General features: G+C 39.9%; 1 protein-coding gene across 10 annotated transcripts in view; it reads right to left on the bottom strand.

Annotated features, from left to right (window-relative positions):
* PALM2AKAP2 (PALM2 and AKAP2 fusion) overlaps positions 1-17723 on the bottom strand; it is a 212644-nt gene that overhangs the window by 48817 nt on the left and 146104 nt on the right. Inside the window, exon 1 of one of the 10 annotated variants that reach the window (XM_072154881.1) lies at positions 4647-4910. The exons of the other annotated variants lie outside the window; for them this stretch is intronic. Coding sequence (XP_072010982.1) covers positions 4647-4706 — 60 coding nt within the window. The 5' untranslated portion in view covers positions 4707-4910. Of the gene's footprint in view, positions 1-4646; positions 4911-17723 lie in introns of those variants that run through there. 10 annotated transcript variants of the gene reach the window in all.

The following is a 17723-nucleotide window of genomic DNA, read 5'->3' on the forward strand; positions in this document are numbered from 1 at the left end:
AGTTTTTTCCTTGTGGAAGCCGGGTGCTGTCATTTTAAAGTTCTGTATGATCTGCGACCTGTTAAATGATGGACGGACAATCCAGTCAGCTCATGAGGGCAGTGTCCAGAAATGCCTTTATATATCTGCCCAGTTCTATTATACTTTGCTGGTTTTACTAGTCTCCTGACTATTTCTGCTTGCTATTTATTTTGCTATACTGTGTGTCTGAACTCGGCTATGTTATTTGACCTTTATCTTCCTTTTTGATTCTGTGCTTAGCCTCCATCTTGAATTAGACCTGGTTCTGTCTGACCTTGCTGGTCCGTCTGTTATCTGTTGTTTATCCCTCTGTTGTGTCTGGTCATATTTACTGTGCAGTAGATGAAGGGATTTTCAACCAGAAGTCCCTAATCAATAGGGTTTGGGGACTTGTTAGGTAGGAGACAAGGAGTTATCCATTGTGACACATAGTCTGTTATATTGCGTGTTTCTTCCAGTAAATTACTTTGGGAGGAAATGCTGTGCCAACATCACCAAAGACGTCAAGATATATAGATTTTCCAGAATACCGGTAAGTGATATCTGAGCAATCTTTTAAATACAGAAAATATTCAGTAACAGCCTTGTTCCAGACAAGTGTATTTACAGTCTGTATTACATCCATGTGCTGAGGTGCATAATACGATGCTTATAATAATTTATTGTGCTATTCACATGTCTTTTTTCACATCCTTGTTCGAATGCCGCATGCTTTATTTTTCCTCTACAATTCACGTATTAGAGTTTATGGGAAAGCTTAAAAATATACATCCGGAGGGGGGGGGGGGGGGCGGTAAATATACTCTTCTTTCAAAACCTATTATAGTGGTTCTGTGAGCTATAGATATGGAGATACTGGAAGTTAAAGGGAACCTGTCACAACACTAACCCCCTCAAGCCCAGTAACAGTACCTTATTCTGTAATATATATGTCCCACCTTAATGCAAAATCATCTTTTAACTTTTTGTATGATGTACCCAGGCAGTCAGGTAACCCCACCTCCTGCAGTCAGGTAACCCCACCTCCTGCAGTCTGTCTGCTCATCTCACTCCATGCATCTGGCATTCCAGCACTGGGACATACAGTAGCTGGGAGTTGGATCTGTGTCTGCTGCTCACATTACCAACTACCATATGTTTTTAATTGTCTGTATCTCAGGTTTTATATATGAGCCACAATAATGATGCATTTTGACAGATTGTAATCCCAAATTTACTATGACTCCAGAACCATGGTTTTATCACTACAGATCACGACAACTAAAGTGATGCTCTCGCTCCAAACTGACTCATCTTAGGTAAAAAGTTATCTTTTTGGCTCATTTACTTCTGACTTTGAAGGTGATTTTTTATAGGTTTATAAGTTTAAATGGGGGGAAAACCCATGCCGCTGAAACCCTGCCGCTCCAGGCACTGGCCTCCTGATGTATCGAGCAGCCAGTAGCGTACAATTGTAATAGAATTGTGCTATTCAGGGGAGTAACTACGGTGGTAGCAGCTATAGCAGCTACTATGGGGCCCACAAACTAAAGAATGGAGGATGCGCACCATTATATAAATAATATCTATATAACAGTGCACATCTTCCAAAGTAGCATGATTAGAAATGTCGGGGGAGTGGAGAGTACTGCAGAACAACAGAACTAGGGATCTCTCATCAGTAATTACTGCAGTTTACTTCCGCCATGTGGTCAGTAGATACTGGGATAGAGGCTGGGAAATGTATAAATACTTCCTGAGGGGGTAGGGGGCCCAATCCGAAGTCTGTCCTGCGTCTCCTAGTTACGCCCCTAGTGCTTTTATCAGAAAACTGGCATACAAGCCCTGATAAATCTGCCCCAATGAGTTTGCAGGAATCATAACCTGTACAAAGTGTAGGGATTTATTTGAAAAAGAAGGAACATAATTCACATAAATAAACATAAAGTGACACTGCAGCATTTTAATTTTGCATATGATATGATATGATATAACATGTACAGTGTGTGACAAACGATAACTAGAAAAGTCCTGTTATTGAGGAATTCAATCTGTCTTCATAACAGAGGTTCCTGGCTTATTTTCATTCATTCCTCTTCATATCTAAGAACAGAGCTGCCTCTGTGTCCATGTGCTAGTAGCCACAGAGCCCAGCATAAACACATACATTCATAAGGCATGCAAGGAAAGGAATGCTTCACCAGCACTGCATGTTTTTCCACTAAGAAGACCCAATCTAATCGTGGCTGACATCTGTGTCAGTGGGATAAAAGACATACAGTACTCTACCCCAAGTGCTTTTACTTTAAAAGGTACCACATAGGAACCACTAGACCTTATTTAGCTGGATTGCCATCAATAGGCTTCAGTTTTACAACTGAGTGACTTAATATAGGGCTTAATTACATAGATGGGAAGGGTTGGAGAGGGTAAACAAGTGTCGTGACTTACACACTCCATATTAGTGAAAAAGGCATTAACCAACACCGGACACAAGAGTGCCCTAATCATATTCATGCCAAGTGGAGAAGCTGCCCATGTCTGAGGCTGAGTGCTGTTTTCCTGGAGGGGAGTATAATTAAAACATATGTAAATGCATATACCTTTATGCATATACACTGTATGTGTGTATATGCTGCCTGTATACTGTATGTACAGTATGTATGCATATGGTGTGTATATACTGTGTGTGGGGGGAATTATTGAGTACGCCAGTCTTAAAATTCCCCCCGACAGCAGTCCTGAGCTGATATTCACTAAGAAGCTCCACGCAACAGCCAGCCCCTGCCACTCCCATCCAGTCTACGACCCAATATGCCCATAGTGGTGTGCGGGTCGTACAAACCAGCAAAAGTGGTGGGAAAGTGCGATTTGTATGATAAATCAGTGTAAATCTGGGCCTGTATGTCTAATTATACAGTATGATGTGTATATACTATACATGTACATATAATGTATATGAACTATACAGTATTTGTGCAAATCTGATCTGCATGTGTATATATGATGGGTATATACTGTACGTGTGTATAAATTTAATATAAAAAAATATAATATATGTTTGTATGCGTATATAAATGATTGTGATTGTGTTAACATGTGCGTGTTGGACATATGTACATATTTTTTAATATCCAAAGGTCTGCTATGGGGCTCAATCACTGCCAGTTACAGTAAATACCAACCACAATCCAGTAGTTGCCCACTGGCTTATCTGTATAAAAACTGGCCGGTCAGGTGGAAACAGGTGGCAACTCTATTTGTAATAATCAGTTTTCTCTGAGCTGTTGGGCGGAGACCCAACTCCTACTATCTAAACCCCTTCTATCTCTATTGAAAGCTAGTGATGTCAGAATTAGCCCCCTTTTACATGGGGGCCATATGCTCACTGAAGAATGTCAGCTAGCATACGGACACCATATAAGTGCTTTGTGCACAGCACGGTACGGTGAGCACACACGTGTGTCACAATACTGTGCCATCGCCGGATAAAAGATCCAAATAAAGCATGCTCTATTTTTAGCCGGAAGTATGGCCCAGCTGAAAGCCTCCCTATGGAGAGTGGAGATGTGAGCAGCGTTCACCCTTCCACCTCTCCAGTTGAACATATACTACACCTGGGTCCCAGCCTTAGTGAGAGAGAGAGTGAGAACATGCTTCCTTTAACTTACAATACTATGCAGCCTTGCAGGGAATAAATTATATAATATGAACAGTGTAATAGAAAATAGGGGAAATAGGTAGTAGCCATGGACATCTCTGTAACGACTCATTAGTGTGTGGTTTTAGTAGCCCCAGTACTGTGAAAAACGCATTTTTAATCCAGGATGTAGTCGGACTATGAGTACTTTGTTGAACAGGATTAGAGAACTCCCTTTACTATGAGTCACAGCTGTATCAAGCTTCACTTTGATACAGCAGTTACTTAGGGGGAGGGGCTATGCAGCAGTACATTAAAGAGATCATGCAGATCAGTGCACCAGAGGGCCCCATATCCAGCTACAATCCTTAGAATATATTTGCATGCTAATAACATTTACATAGGTATGATTAGACAGATCGTCAGAGATGCCACCGTACACTGCAGCTTTGTATAGTCAAAATTGCAGAGATATTACCTTTAAAGTAAACCTGGGAACAGGTCTGCAGTCCCTAAACCACTTCTAAGCTTTTGAGTTAGGATCCAAAACCTATCAGTCAAAGTTATAGCAATCACCTGTTTTTATGTGTACAAAAAATGTGCTAAAAAGTATTAGTGAAATGCTTAAAATTTTATAAGTTACGAAATAAAAGTTCCTGTAGTGCAGAGTCGAAAATGAAGGAAACATTAATGTGAAAATCTAATGTAATCTGTTTGGTCATGGATCTAAATTTTTGCTACAAAAGCCTCCAATTGCTGAAGACACATATGTTTTATCCACTTGCAGAAAATGAGTTAAATAGCTGAACATTAGTGAAGACAGATTTGGGTTGGCGGAGCTTAATGGTCACCCTGAGCTGGCTTTGGACAGTCTGATGACACAGGCAATTAGTGGGATTATCACCTTTCACTTTGTCTCGTGACTGGGTTACTATATAGCATCTAACCTGCATTTTTATCTACCTATATAAAGAGCAAAATATAGAACAGAAACAGGATATCTTACCCGCACTCCTTGATCCATTGTGAGGCAGAGGACTTGCCAAGGTGCTGTGTACCTGAACATTGTTTGCTAGGTTCAATAATAGTGGAAGACACAGGCAGATCCCAGTCCCAAGCACTCGTCAGGGTTATAAGTTGCAGATCAACATCCCATGGATACAGCTATTTCAACACATCCAATGGCAACAGTGATGACCTCCAGTAAGGCTGCAGAGAATTTTACAGCCTACGGGAACAAAACTTCCATATGCACTGAAGCTAAAGTCAGACTGTGAAAGTAATGCAGCATAAGGAGCTTTCTCTCAGGAGGAGCTTAGATCAAACTCAATTACCATAACCCCTTGAACCTGCCCGCCTCTCCTACAGGCTCTAATTCTCACAATGGCAGGTAGTGCTAATGCCTAGGTCTTTGTTTCCTGATGCTCAAGTAATTATCAAATCCATGCCATAAGTGCCATGAAAGATGTACAGTATTTGATGTACAGATGTAGACATGAAATAGATAGAAAGCTAAACACATAGACAAATAGCAATAGGAAAAAAATAAATAAAAGCAATTTACTTTGCAGTTATTAAACTTATTACATAAACTTTCTATAAACATAGCTAGATTTTTTCATTAAATAATCTGTACATTTCAATACAATTAACTTTTACCAATAGAAAGTGTCCATTGCAGAGTTTTATTCCTAATGGTGTTTTAGCATAAAAAGTGATGTTAACCCTAACTCTGTTGGTATATGCTTTCAGGCAGTTAGGCCTATAGCACTGGCTGTCACTACATTCCAAAGCAGGTCCTTTAATACAGGAATGTCATAACCCTGGCAACACCAGACGCTTCAGCATTTTGTCTAGCTGATTAATGTACTACCCCTCCCCCGCCTACCTTTTCCCAGAATACCAGCATACACATTGTAATAAATATATTTCCTTAATTGTATAAGTGTAGCATAAGTTAACTATCTACCTGTAATATTACAAAATGACTTGTCTATTTCTAGTTTCCCAACACTTTTTTGCCGCAAAATTAGACCAACAAAAAGCAAATCTACCAACTTCTAAATCCTTTCTTGAATGTGGTTTGCACATAGTGCGCCAAATACAATTGGGATGTGCGCTTAATATAACATCACATTGAAAATCATCACTAAAATTGGCCAACAAAAAACAACAACGAGGAGCAAAAATAATGAATGTATGTATTGAGGACGGTACAGGTTGTATTTGACACCCCTAGGGATATAGTCTAGCCCATTGTAACATTGATGGTTGGAGCTGCATTAAAGTAATGAGGAGTAGGGAATTCAGAATTCCATGATTTCCTGAGTGTTATTGATTACATCATTCATTCCAACACCATTACTGAGACAAAGACCACTGTGTCCCTAAGTGGCTGACTGTCCATATGAGTCATTTTAATACCATATGGAATACTATACTGTCCAAACAATGAAAGTGATATATTCTATTACCCTCTTATATAGCGCATTGTAAAAAAAAAATCCTTTTAGGGATAACTATTTCTCATAATGGTTTCAAGCAGTTCTGTGAGCAATTCTTTTATTTCACATGTTTATATACTGAAGTAAGTGGTTGTGTGGAGTTTTGTCAAGTTTAAAGTTCGGTTAAATTTTTAGCAATTAATTAGAAAAACATCATTGTACATAGAGGGGGCAGAATGAGAAAGGTTGATCATGTCTTTCTTGTGTGGTTTTATAAATGAACACATTGTACATGTTTGAAACCATTGAACTGAATGGTTATAATGGTGGGGACAAGCTTAGTAAATTAAACATTATCATCCAAACATACTGAGATCATCAGTATAAGGCCCCATTCACACAACCATTGGGGGATGTATATACGCCCGCTGTATATACGTTCCCCATAGGCCGGCAATGGCTGCACGGAGCGTTATGGTGCAGCATGTGAATTAAGCCTAAGCGGTGCAAACTGAGCAATAAGGAGTAATGGATTCTCAAAGTACCAATGTGTGAACAACTGTTCTCAAACTAGGTTCAAAGTACATTAGCAAAACCTATAGCTTTATAATTAGATGTAAGGCAGCAGACACCTATGTCACCATTGTTAGTATTGTTTACTGACGAGTTTCTGTTGACACTGCTAACAAATGCTAATAAAATCCATGAGGGTCATCAGTGTTAGTAATGGATTTCACTGATAAATGGCTTTATAAAGTTCACCATGTTTCTGGCCTGAAGAAAGCATAGTATTGCTACGTTGGTATATCTGTGGTTATTGCAGTCCAAATCCTATTTCTGCAGTTATTGATTTGCTGCTTTAAGAGAGATGCTTTGCTTGTAAATAATATCTATCTATTAAGACAGATGAAGCCAAAACACAGGGGGCAATATTTGTGCCTTTTACATCTTCTTCCCCTAGAGGAATTAATAAATCACTTACATAAGTCAGTCCCTTAATGATCTTGAATGACTTCACCCAATAAAAGCAGTTAGAAATGGTGGTGGTGGTGGTAGGGATTTATCAGTGCCTCTAAGCCTTTTTTTGGCATAGAAGTGCTGATATAATCCCAATTTCTTGTGCACTGCAAGAAATTGGGATTATTACGGCAACTACACTACCTCCACACCATGTAAGTGTGAAGAGGGTGTGGAGGGGCGCAAGAAGGGTGGTCAAGCAAGGGGCGTTACTGCCCTATGCCTGCACAAATTTTAAACATCAGTGAACAGACCTGGCATAGTTTTGTCTGGGCGTGGCATTAACATACATGAGCGGTGGTGTATGATAAGTCTCCCCCAGGATGTTTATACAGTTTAGCTAAGTAAACTAGTAATTCCAATAATGACAGGCTACATTTACAAACTGGATTGTCTATACTCTAGTCAATGAAATCATGGCTGCTTAGTTCACAACATTCCAAAACTGGCACAAATTGCAGGGAAATTATCAAAATGGCCTCCTGGTTGCCATGCAATCATACCAATATGTTATTGCAAATAATGGTGCAGAACTGTAATAAATTTGGCAAATATTACATATTCTTGACCTTTTCCCTTTGTTTTACAACATAGTTGAGATATGCATAAAAACTATTGTAAAAATGGAAAAATACAATGGGGGTTATTTATCATATGCCGATGCATGGTACTTCCTCCACCATTCTGACCTCCTGATGTATGTGGGGAGCAGCTGTGCTCGTCGTACAATTCTACGACTGGCCCTGTGTAGAATTGCAATTTAATCTGCATTCAGGCCTGAATCAGTGCAGGCTATAGCTAGTGCGCATGCGTAGGAACACCCCATATGGGCAAACTGAGCTACCGGGAAAGCCTCACTTCACACCTTTACATGCCCAGTTGGCGTGGATGTGGCTTAAAAAAAGAGACATCATTATCATTTCTGGCATTGCAGCAGTAATTGTGATTATTTCAGGGCTTGTATCCTCAATCATTTTTTACTATTTTAGTTTAGGTATAGGTTGTAGTTTCTATATTACCTTGAGTTTATATTCTGAAAATCTAAAAAATCTATCCCAACAATCCAGAAATAGGATATTTTAGTGTAAATAAAATTAAAAATACTGCAAAATATTGTTATACACATAGTCTGGCTATACCTAACCTCTGATATTATGTTATATGATCATAGACATTGAACAAGGCCTGGGTGAGTTTCATTTTAATATGATATGGCATGATTGTAGACATTACAATGGGCCCAGGTAATTTTCATAGACATGAAATAAAAAACCCCCTTTAGGTATACAGGAGGTATGAGGAGACCTCATAGACATTTCTGAGGATGCTACAGGAAAGGATGTCAGAATTGTTATTTGTCTAGTAACTTATGAGTAATTATCCAAGCGGGTGTTACCAGTTTGGGATGTATCCCACCCCAACTTTTAACACTTTGTTGGTGAATTACTAATAAATTAGTAGTAGTATAAGTTTTACTTATAAGTAGTTTTTCTTATAAGTAGTATAAGAAAATGCACAACATATAAGAAAAGATTATCAAGGTTATTATTTTATGGGGAATACATGTATTGACCAAAACAAACCAAAAAGATACTCTTTAAAAAAAACAAAAAAAGAGACCTAAATAATCTGGGCACAGTTGGCGCTGATTTCAGTGTTATCAGACATCAATGCCAAATATGCATGCACTTCACTTCCTCCAATAGAGTTATTGGATGTTACTACGAGGAGAAGGCTATCCATGGAATTTCTGAAAATAATGGCATCTGTCACGGGTGCCCCTGTGAACCATGTCCCGGGTCGCAGGCGCACCCATTTGCCCTCCTGTGCCTCTGTTGCCCGGCTGTCCTGACCTTCTGCTATGTCCCTGACTCTGATACTGTGCTGCTTGTCCTAACCTCCTACCTGTCCACGACCACGTTTCTGGTCTACAATTCTGTACTTCGCCTTGGCCACCACCGCGAGCAATAGCACGCCTGTGGAGCGACCTGCTGCGGGCTCTAGAGAAAACTCGGTGCCACTTAGACTCCAGTCCCAGGTGTCGGCTTACGGCATCGCTCGGAGTGGTTCAGTGGGTGTACTACCTCTGGAGCCTGACAGCATCATAATGGATGTAAAACAAATATTCCTTATCACTATGATAATATTTGTTTGACTGAAATCTGATTGGTTTAGTGCTCAATAAAGGTTGTTGATGAGTGTATGTTTTGTTTGAAAGCTTGTTCACCACTGCCCCCGACACAGGGGAAAATTACTGCCTATCTTGCTTAATAGCTGGTGACATTGTACAATAGCTCCCTTTTCGCTAACAAGTGTGGGAAGTAACCAAGGGATATATTTTACTAGCAGCTGTATACAAGTGGCAGCGTTTAAACCAACATTCCTTGGAAGGAATGCTTGAGGTCATAGAGGGCAGGTTCATACATTGAAAGGAGTCAAGATTCCCTGTGCACTTCTCCCACTGAAAACATCACTAACAGTTTAACATGATGAAGTTGACCTTGAGCCCTTTACATGACAAGGTCTGGAAAAAATAATGATTATTAGTGACGGTGAACAAGATAGATTTTGATGGCCTTTTCTGTGGCTCTTGGTTGCTCTTAGAAGGGAAAGGTTTTACGTTTTTATTAGTGGGTCTTTGCTCTATAACTATTTTATAGAAATTGACAAATACCTGTTGTACACATGAATTTAACCCTTGTTACTTTCTAATTAAATAAAATTAATATGTGGTAGAAAATTCCAACATTTCGAACCCATAACGCTCAATCCAACCAATTCAATATACAGCTTTAAACTATGGATGATGCAAAGTTTTACTTTAGGTAAAATATTACAAAATGTAAAAAATGAAAAACACAAATCACACATGTTATAATCCTAGATCAAAGGACTATTAAACTCTATAGCTTATAAAAATAACTAATATTTTTGCCATTTTTGGCATGGGATAAATCCCTTACTATAACATGTGACTTACAGATTTACTCAGGATTTAGTTCCTTAACATTCCCAAGAATGCTGGCTGAGATTAAAGACATGATACAGCAAATAGCTTGGGATTTTATTGTAATGAATGTGTGGAGGGGAAAGCAGGGGGCATTACTGGAACAGTAGTGATTTCTGGTGCCATTATTACAAACATAGCAGCACTGTGAATGGGTTTAGAGCCTAATCTCCAAAAGTTCATAGCCTGGCCACTACTATATATCCTGGCTTGCTACCTTATTCCACCCATTTTGGGCATTATGCAATATAAAGGCATACTTAGTGCCAAGATTTTATATCTATTTAATGCTTCAAACCATTTCAGTAGAATAATCAGATTTATTTATATAAGCAGAAAGAAAATATATTTTTGTAAATCAGTTTTCAGTCAATTATCTACCCAATAACATGCCCTCCTCCAGTCAACTTGTGTTTCCAATTGTTTACTTTAAAACAGACTGTAGCAATAGGGGATAGCTGTGGTTCTGTGATGAGACAACCACAAATCACGAAAACAAGGGGTCCGATGGGGTCCCACGTACCTCCGCCGGACCCCTCGCCACTCCGTCAGCGTAATGGAGCAGACGGCCGTGCATGACCGTTCTGTGCCATTAATCTCTATATAGCTGACGGGAATTGCAAGCACCATACTCAGTGACGTAACTAGGAGTGGCAGGGCCACATAGCAGGCTTCGGCTTTGGTATGGGGCCCCCCTTCCCACTTGAAAAATATACATATTTGTACACTCACACATGCAAGTTACAAACACACATTTGTATACTTATGCACATATTCTTATCTAGAGCATACACACACACATACAGTGACATATACACACAGCATATATACACACATACAGTACATGCAGATGCCATACACCGTATACACATAACATATACACATCAAAGATGCAGCATATATACATCACATATATGTTATATACATTTTATGATATACAAAGTACAGCATGATATGGATATAATGATGCACATCCTCCACTCTTTAGTGTGGCAGGTCGGATGCTGGGGCCCCCTAACACTGTGGGCCCCATAGTGGTTGCGCCCCTGGCCATGCTCACCAATCTCCGTGAGCTCCATAGAGATTAATGGAGCAGAACGGTCGTGCGCGGCCGTCTGCTCCATTAATCTGTCGGAGGGATGAGGGGTCCGAAGGACCCCTAGTTTTCATGATCTGTGGGGGTCTCATCACTGAGACCCCCACTGATCAGCAAGTTAGACCCTATCTTGTGGTGTTCATGGAAAAAATCCTTTAAGTTACTTGGAAGAGTTTTTAATTTATTATTGTTTTTTCAACAATTCTGTAGGGAACAATGATTGTCCCTGCTTTCTGGGTAAGTTGTCCAAATGATGGACAAAGCCAGATTGGCAAATCTCAGTGTCCTGTACTTCACTACTTTCATTTAACATGGTGGACAAAAATATCTTATACATAGTAATATTTTCAGTACTTACTGTGTGCCATTTCCTGGGAGTTTTGCTCCAATAAAGACACTAAAATTTATCCTGACTTGGGCCCATGCTATCTATAAGCTTTTATATGTAGTAGATATATGGGTGTTGCTCCTGGAATGCACATGAATTTACTGAAATGTAGGCTGGGCTCTGAATGCTCAGTCTAAATGAGTCTGGGAATTCAATTATAAGACTAGGAAAATTCATGAATACAATGACTTAATGATACCTAACATTGTTACTATGTTAAAGACCATGAACATAGGTTTTTTACTACTCATTATCACTAAGGTTCTAACAAATGACAAACAGTAGCAGCCTTAAGAACAGAAGATCAAAGTGTTAATGCAGACAGAGTATGCACTGTGGTTTTGATTTGAAGGATACATCACTGTACAAGTGCTATACACTTGGGAAGAGCTCCAGAATTGCTCGGTGATGATAATAGAATAGTGAAGGGGTAACATTTATTATGATTAAAAGAATGTGTTCACACTATCTTAAAAAGTCACAGGTATAAGGGAAGCTCTGAAACCAACAGAACTTTCCTGTTTGTTTAAAAAATGTCCTTGATAGACGTGTCCTGGATATTCTCACTTGAGAGTCGTTGACATACTTTTAATGTCATTTTGTGAGATTCTCAAAAGAAAAAAGGTGTGCATTAATGAGGCTTCAGAATATAAACTAGTCAGAAGAGATACACAATGATCTGCTGCTTTTTATTATTGGTTGATATCTAATATGTAAAATGTTCTTTTCAGGTATTATTGTGTAGTCAGGGCTGGATGTATAGTTAAAGCTGGTGGGCTGTATATAGTTAATGCTGGGGGGCTGTATTTAGTTAATGCTGGGGGGGGCTGTATATAGCTAAAGACAATTTTGTTATGTATACTCAGGATAACAAATAACACATTCTCTAATTCACTGTTATTATCAAAAATGCAGCATTTCACAAACCTGTCTCTATCAGTCCCACTGTACACAATTTCAGTTGCCCCTAGAAAAGATCATGCAGATGATGTGTGGCTGTAGCCACGTCTCCTCCATGGAGCTCAGAGACACTTACTGATCACTTCCTGCCAGGAGATCATGAGCAAAGAGAGATAAGTGACCGGGGGAAGGGGGAGGCAGGCACTTGTCTCTGAGATGTTTCAGAGCTGACAGTGTAACAGTGAAATGGTCTATCAGCCTCTGTGTAATCATCTCATGCATCTCCGATCTGTCTCATCTCTCCTTGTATGTGTCAGTGTGTCAGATGAAAGTGCATATACACCTTGTACCCTGATAATAAAACCACATTGTCACCCTACAGAACTAGGGTAATACAGTAATGTGTCTGCTTAGAGAGTCCCCGACCACGCCCTGGGATTTTGCATTGAGCAACAGAGGGATATATAGAAGCTAAAACAGCAATAAAACTGAGTCAAATTGTAAAGTAAAGTGTTAAAATGATCTTTATTGTGTTAACATCCCTAGGGGATTGAAATGTGAGACTTATCTTTCTTGGGAAAACCGCTTTAATGCTTGGTGGCTGTTTATAGCTAATCCTGTGGGGAAGCTGTATATAGGTATTACTGGGGGGGGGTCTGTATATAGTTAATGCTGGGGAGCCAAATATAGTTAATGCTGGGGCTGTGTATAGTTGATGCTGTGGGGAGCTGTATATAGGTATTACTGGGGAGGCTGTATATAGTTAATGCTGGGGGCTGTATATAGTTAATGCTGGGGGGCTGTGTATAGTTGATGCTGGGAGGCTGTATATAGGTATTACTGGGGGGCTGTATATAGTTAATGCTGGGGAACTGTATATAGTTTATACTGTGGAGCTGTATATAGGTATTACTGGGGATGCTGTACATAGTTAATGCTGGGGGGCTGCATATAGGTATAACTGGGGAGGCTGTATATAGTAAATGCTAGGGGGGCTGTATAATGTTAATGCTGGGGGGGGGCTGTTGTAGTTAATGCTGGTGATCTGTGTGTAGGTAATGCTGGGGAACTGTATATAGTTAATGCTGGGGGACTGTATGTAGTTAAAGTTGGGGGCTGTATATAGTTAATGCTGGGGGACTGTATATAGTTAATGCTGGGGGACTGTATACAGTTAATGCTGGGAGGGGGTTGTATATAGTTAATGCTGGGGGATTGTATATAGTCAATGCTGGGGGACTGTATATAGTCAATGTTGAGGGGTTTATATAGTCAATGCTGGGAGGGCTGTATATAGTTAATGGTGGGGGACTGTATATAGTTAATTCTGGGGGACTGTATATAGTTAATGCTGGGGGCTGTATATATATATATATATATATATATATATATATATATAATGCTGTGTGGGTCTATATAGTTCAGCTGTGGGACTGGTATTTAGTTAATGCTGTGGGACTGTATATAGTTAATGCTGAGCGGCTGTATATAGTTTATGCTGGGGGAAGTATATAGTTACTACTGTGGAGCTGTATATAGTAAATGCTGCGGGACTGCTTATAGTTAAAGCTGGAGGCTGTATATAGTTGATGCTGGGGGGGCTGTAAAAAGTTAATGCTGGGGGACTGTATATAGTTAATGCTGGGGGTTGTATATAGGTGTTACTGGGGAGGCTGTATATAGTTAATGCTGGGGAGCTGTATATAGTTATTGCTAGGGGGCTGTATATAGTTATTGTTAGCGGGCTATATATAGTTATTGTTAGGGGATGTATATAGTGATTACTGGCTCTATATGTAGTGAATATTGTGATCCGTATATAGTTATTCTTAGGGGTCTGTATAAAGTGAATACTGGGAGTTTTATATAGTTATTGCTAGGGGGCTGTATATATTGATTACTGGGTATGTGTATCGTGAATACTGGGATCTGTATATAGTTAATGCTGTGGGAGTGTATATAGGTATAACTGGGGAGGCTGTATATATGATTGCTGGGGGTCTGTATATAGTCAATGTTGGGGGGTTTATATAGTCAATGCTGGGAGGGCTGTATATAGTTAATGGTGGGGGACTGTATATAGTTAATGCTGGGGGGGCTTTATATAGTCAATGCTGGGAGGGCTGTATATAGTTAATCGTGGGGGACTGTATATAGTTAATGCTGGGGGCTGTATATAGATAATGCTAATTACAGTTGAAGTAAAGAAATTCTCTGAATTCTAAGGTTCTACATATCAAGATATTCTAAAAAAGATCATCTCCGATAAAATCACACACATATATGAAATCTGAAGTTTGCTGTCCTCACGTGCAGGCCTTTCTATGTCAGTGCTTCAGAAGAATATTGCAGGGCATTGCAACCTGCTACTGCTGGGGCGGGCTGTGTTATCCTAGATCTGGTTTTTAATCTCTTACATGCCACGGTCAAGAATTACAGTGGAATGCAAGTTTATTTCCCTTGGAGCTTCGATCCATCCTACTGCAGCTCTGGGGTCCGTTGGGTGCCCTGAGGCTGCTGTGTTCTCTCTTTGCTGGGTTCTGCCTCCTGCAGAATTTTAAGTTTCCAAATCACCCTTCCATTTTGTTTCAACCTCTGTGAAACACTTCAAGGGTTAATAGACATGATAGAAGTTATTATACATATATTGAGTGTAGTTTCTATAGTGGGGTAATTTATGTGGTGTCACTATTATTTAGGCCTTTCAAAGTCACTTGAGAGCTGAGTTGTCCCTCAAAATGTGAGTCTTGCGATTTTCATGCAAATGATAAAAATCGCACCTAAAGTTCTAAGCCTCATAACCTCCTAGAAATATGAGAGGACGCATAAAAATGTTTTATGTCAACATACATTGCAGACATTCCAGAAATGTTGTTTTCATTTTTTTTCAGAATGAAACGCAAAACTTATCACATATATTTTACAACTAACATTAAGTACACAATGGGGGTCATTTACTAAGGGCCCGATTCGCGTTTTCCCGACGTGTTACCCGAATATTTCCGATTTGCGCCTATTTTCCCTGTATTGCCCCGGGATTTTGGCGCACGCGATCGGATTTTGGCGCATCGGCGCTGGCAAGCACGTGACGGAAATCGGGGGCGTGGCCGAGCGAAAACCCGACGGATTCGGTAAAACCGCCGCATTTAAAACAAAAAATGTGTAGCTTGGGACGTGCTTAACTGCACTTGGTCCGGCCCGGTGAATTTCAGTGCGAAACGATGCTTTTCAGCGCAGTAGCGCCACCTGGTGGACGGCGGAGGAACTACCTTAGTGAATCCCGGCCGGACCCGAATCCACCGCAGAGAACGCGTCGCTGGATCGCGAACGGACTGCGTAAGTAAATCTGCCCCAAAGTCTGAAAATCACCTGGATATGTTAAAATGTTCCAAAGTTATAACCAATTATGACATTTCCGATTCTAAAAATAAAGTCTAGTCATTAAGCTTAAAACAAGCATCGGTGATAAGGCGTTAACAGAGTCTTTCTCTGGTCTTGCCCCATGTCACAAAATTATGCAATTTGAGGATGGGATTCTTCTCTTCAATACAAAACCAAATGCATTCTTCTAGGTACTATTGAATCCAAGATATTGACATCTTAAGTAACAACCCCCCTTTGCCAGCCTCTAAAAGTGACTCTTTTCAAGACATTTAAATATGACTTGCTGAGCCAATTTCTTTGTGTAGGTTAATGGGTATGATTTCACAAAAAGGATGGAAATCTCAAAAGGACATTTCAAATATTATTGAGGATCTGCAGTAGTAAAGTCAGTCCAAGAATACATTTTCAGTCTACAACAAGATAAATAAGGTGCAGCATTAGATATTGTGGAAGAGAAGGAAATGGCCTCTACCATTATATTGTTTTGCTTAGCAAACTGTAAGCGTGCCAGAGAGGAAAAGATACTTTGTGTATCTAAAGCAAAAAAACAAAACAAACTCTACTGTCTGCAGACACACAATAATACCTGCAGAGAGCACTTGGGTCCAGGCACGTAATACATCAAAGCCTTCCAACTGCTGCCCACTCATTCTAGTCCATATTTCATGGCTATTTTAGTTTACGTCCTTATTTGGTTAACTGTAGTAAGTGTTTGGCAACGTCAGCTAGAATAACTTTGTCTGCCTCCCAGCAAAAGCTATTCTACCTACCAAAAATATCTATAATGGGCACCTCAGAACTGGACCACAGCATACTGTAAGAAGGAGGCCTAATGTGATGAGTCATGTAATCTTTTACATCACGTGGATGTCTGTATAAATGTGTGATGCTTTCCAGGGGTACTATGGAAAAAAACAAACCTGCAGAGGCAGTGGGGCACATTTATTAAGTTTTGTGTCGCGGCTGTACTGTCCTTCAAACGACACAAATTTCTGCACTCAAGGGGCCGTTCCGGTGCTCAGTCCGACCGTGCGCCACATTTATTATGCAACACCCTATGTTAAAAAAAGCACCAAAAAAGTGGTTGACTCTGTCAGCCAGGGGGCGATTCATAAAGAAAGGGCGCCAGTAATCCTGAATCTGCACTATACACGGGCAAACTGCACATAGTACACGTTACTGTTATTAGTAAATGTGCCCCAGTGTAATGCTTTGGACAATATTCTGGTGCTATTTGTGTCTATGTAGATATTATAACGAAATGTACCTCCTACCTAAACCTTGTTTGCCCATGAAAGAAAATTCTCAAATTATAATCCCCTAGTGATGTTAACACAATAAACCTCATTTTAACCCCTTACTTTAAAATTTTACTCTTTTAGCTCCAATAACTTAGTGATGGTCAGAGTAAGATTCCAGAGTATGGGCGCGAACTCTCTAAGCAGACACATTATGATTCCTGTAGTGCTGTGTGAGATACAGTGTGCTGACAATGTGGTCAGATTATCAGTGTACAAGGTTTATATACACTTTTATTTACCTTCTGAATATTGTACTAGTATTTGACATAAAAAGAGAGATGAGAGCAATCAGAGATTATTGAGATCCATGAGATGCATATTACACACAATGACATTCTTAGCCCTGCTACATCTCTTCTCTACCACAAAACACTATCAGATCTAATGAGCATCCCTCCCCTTCCCCCGGATAAAGAAATTATCTGCCTGTAGCTTTCCTCACGCTGTGGTGTGCTGTTTGCCGTCAGGAACTGAGTGTCTATGTGTATCAGTGTAGGCTCATCCTGGAATCAAAGGGGAGGGACCTCTGCAGGAAGCAGAGAACAG

Source organism: Engystomops pustulosus, chromosome 1 (assembly GCF_040894005.1).
Source record: "Engystomops pustulosus chromosome 1, aEngPut4.maternal, whole genome shotgun sequence".
Lineage (NCBI taxonomy): Eukaryota > Metazoa > Chordata > Amphibia > Anura > Leptodactylidae > Engystomops > Engystomops pustulosus.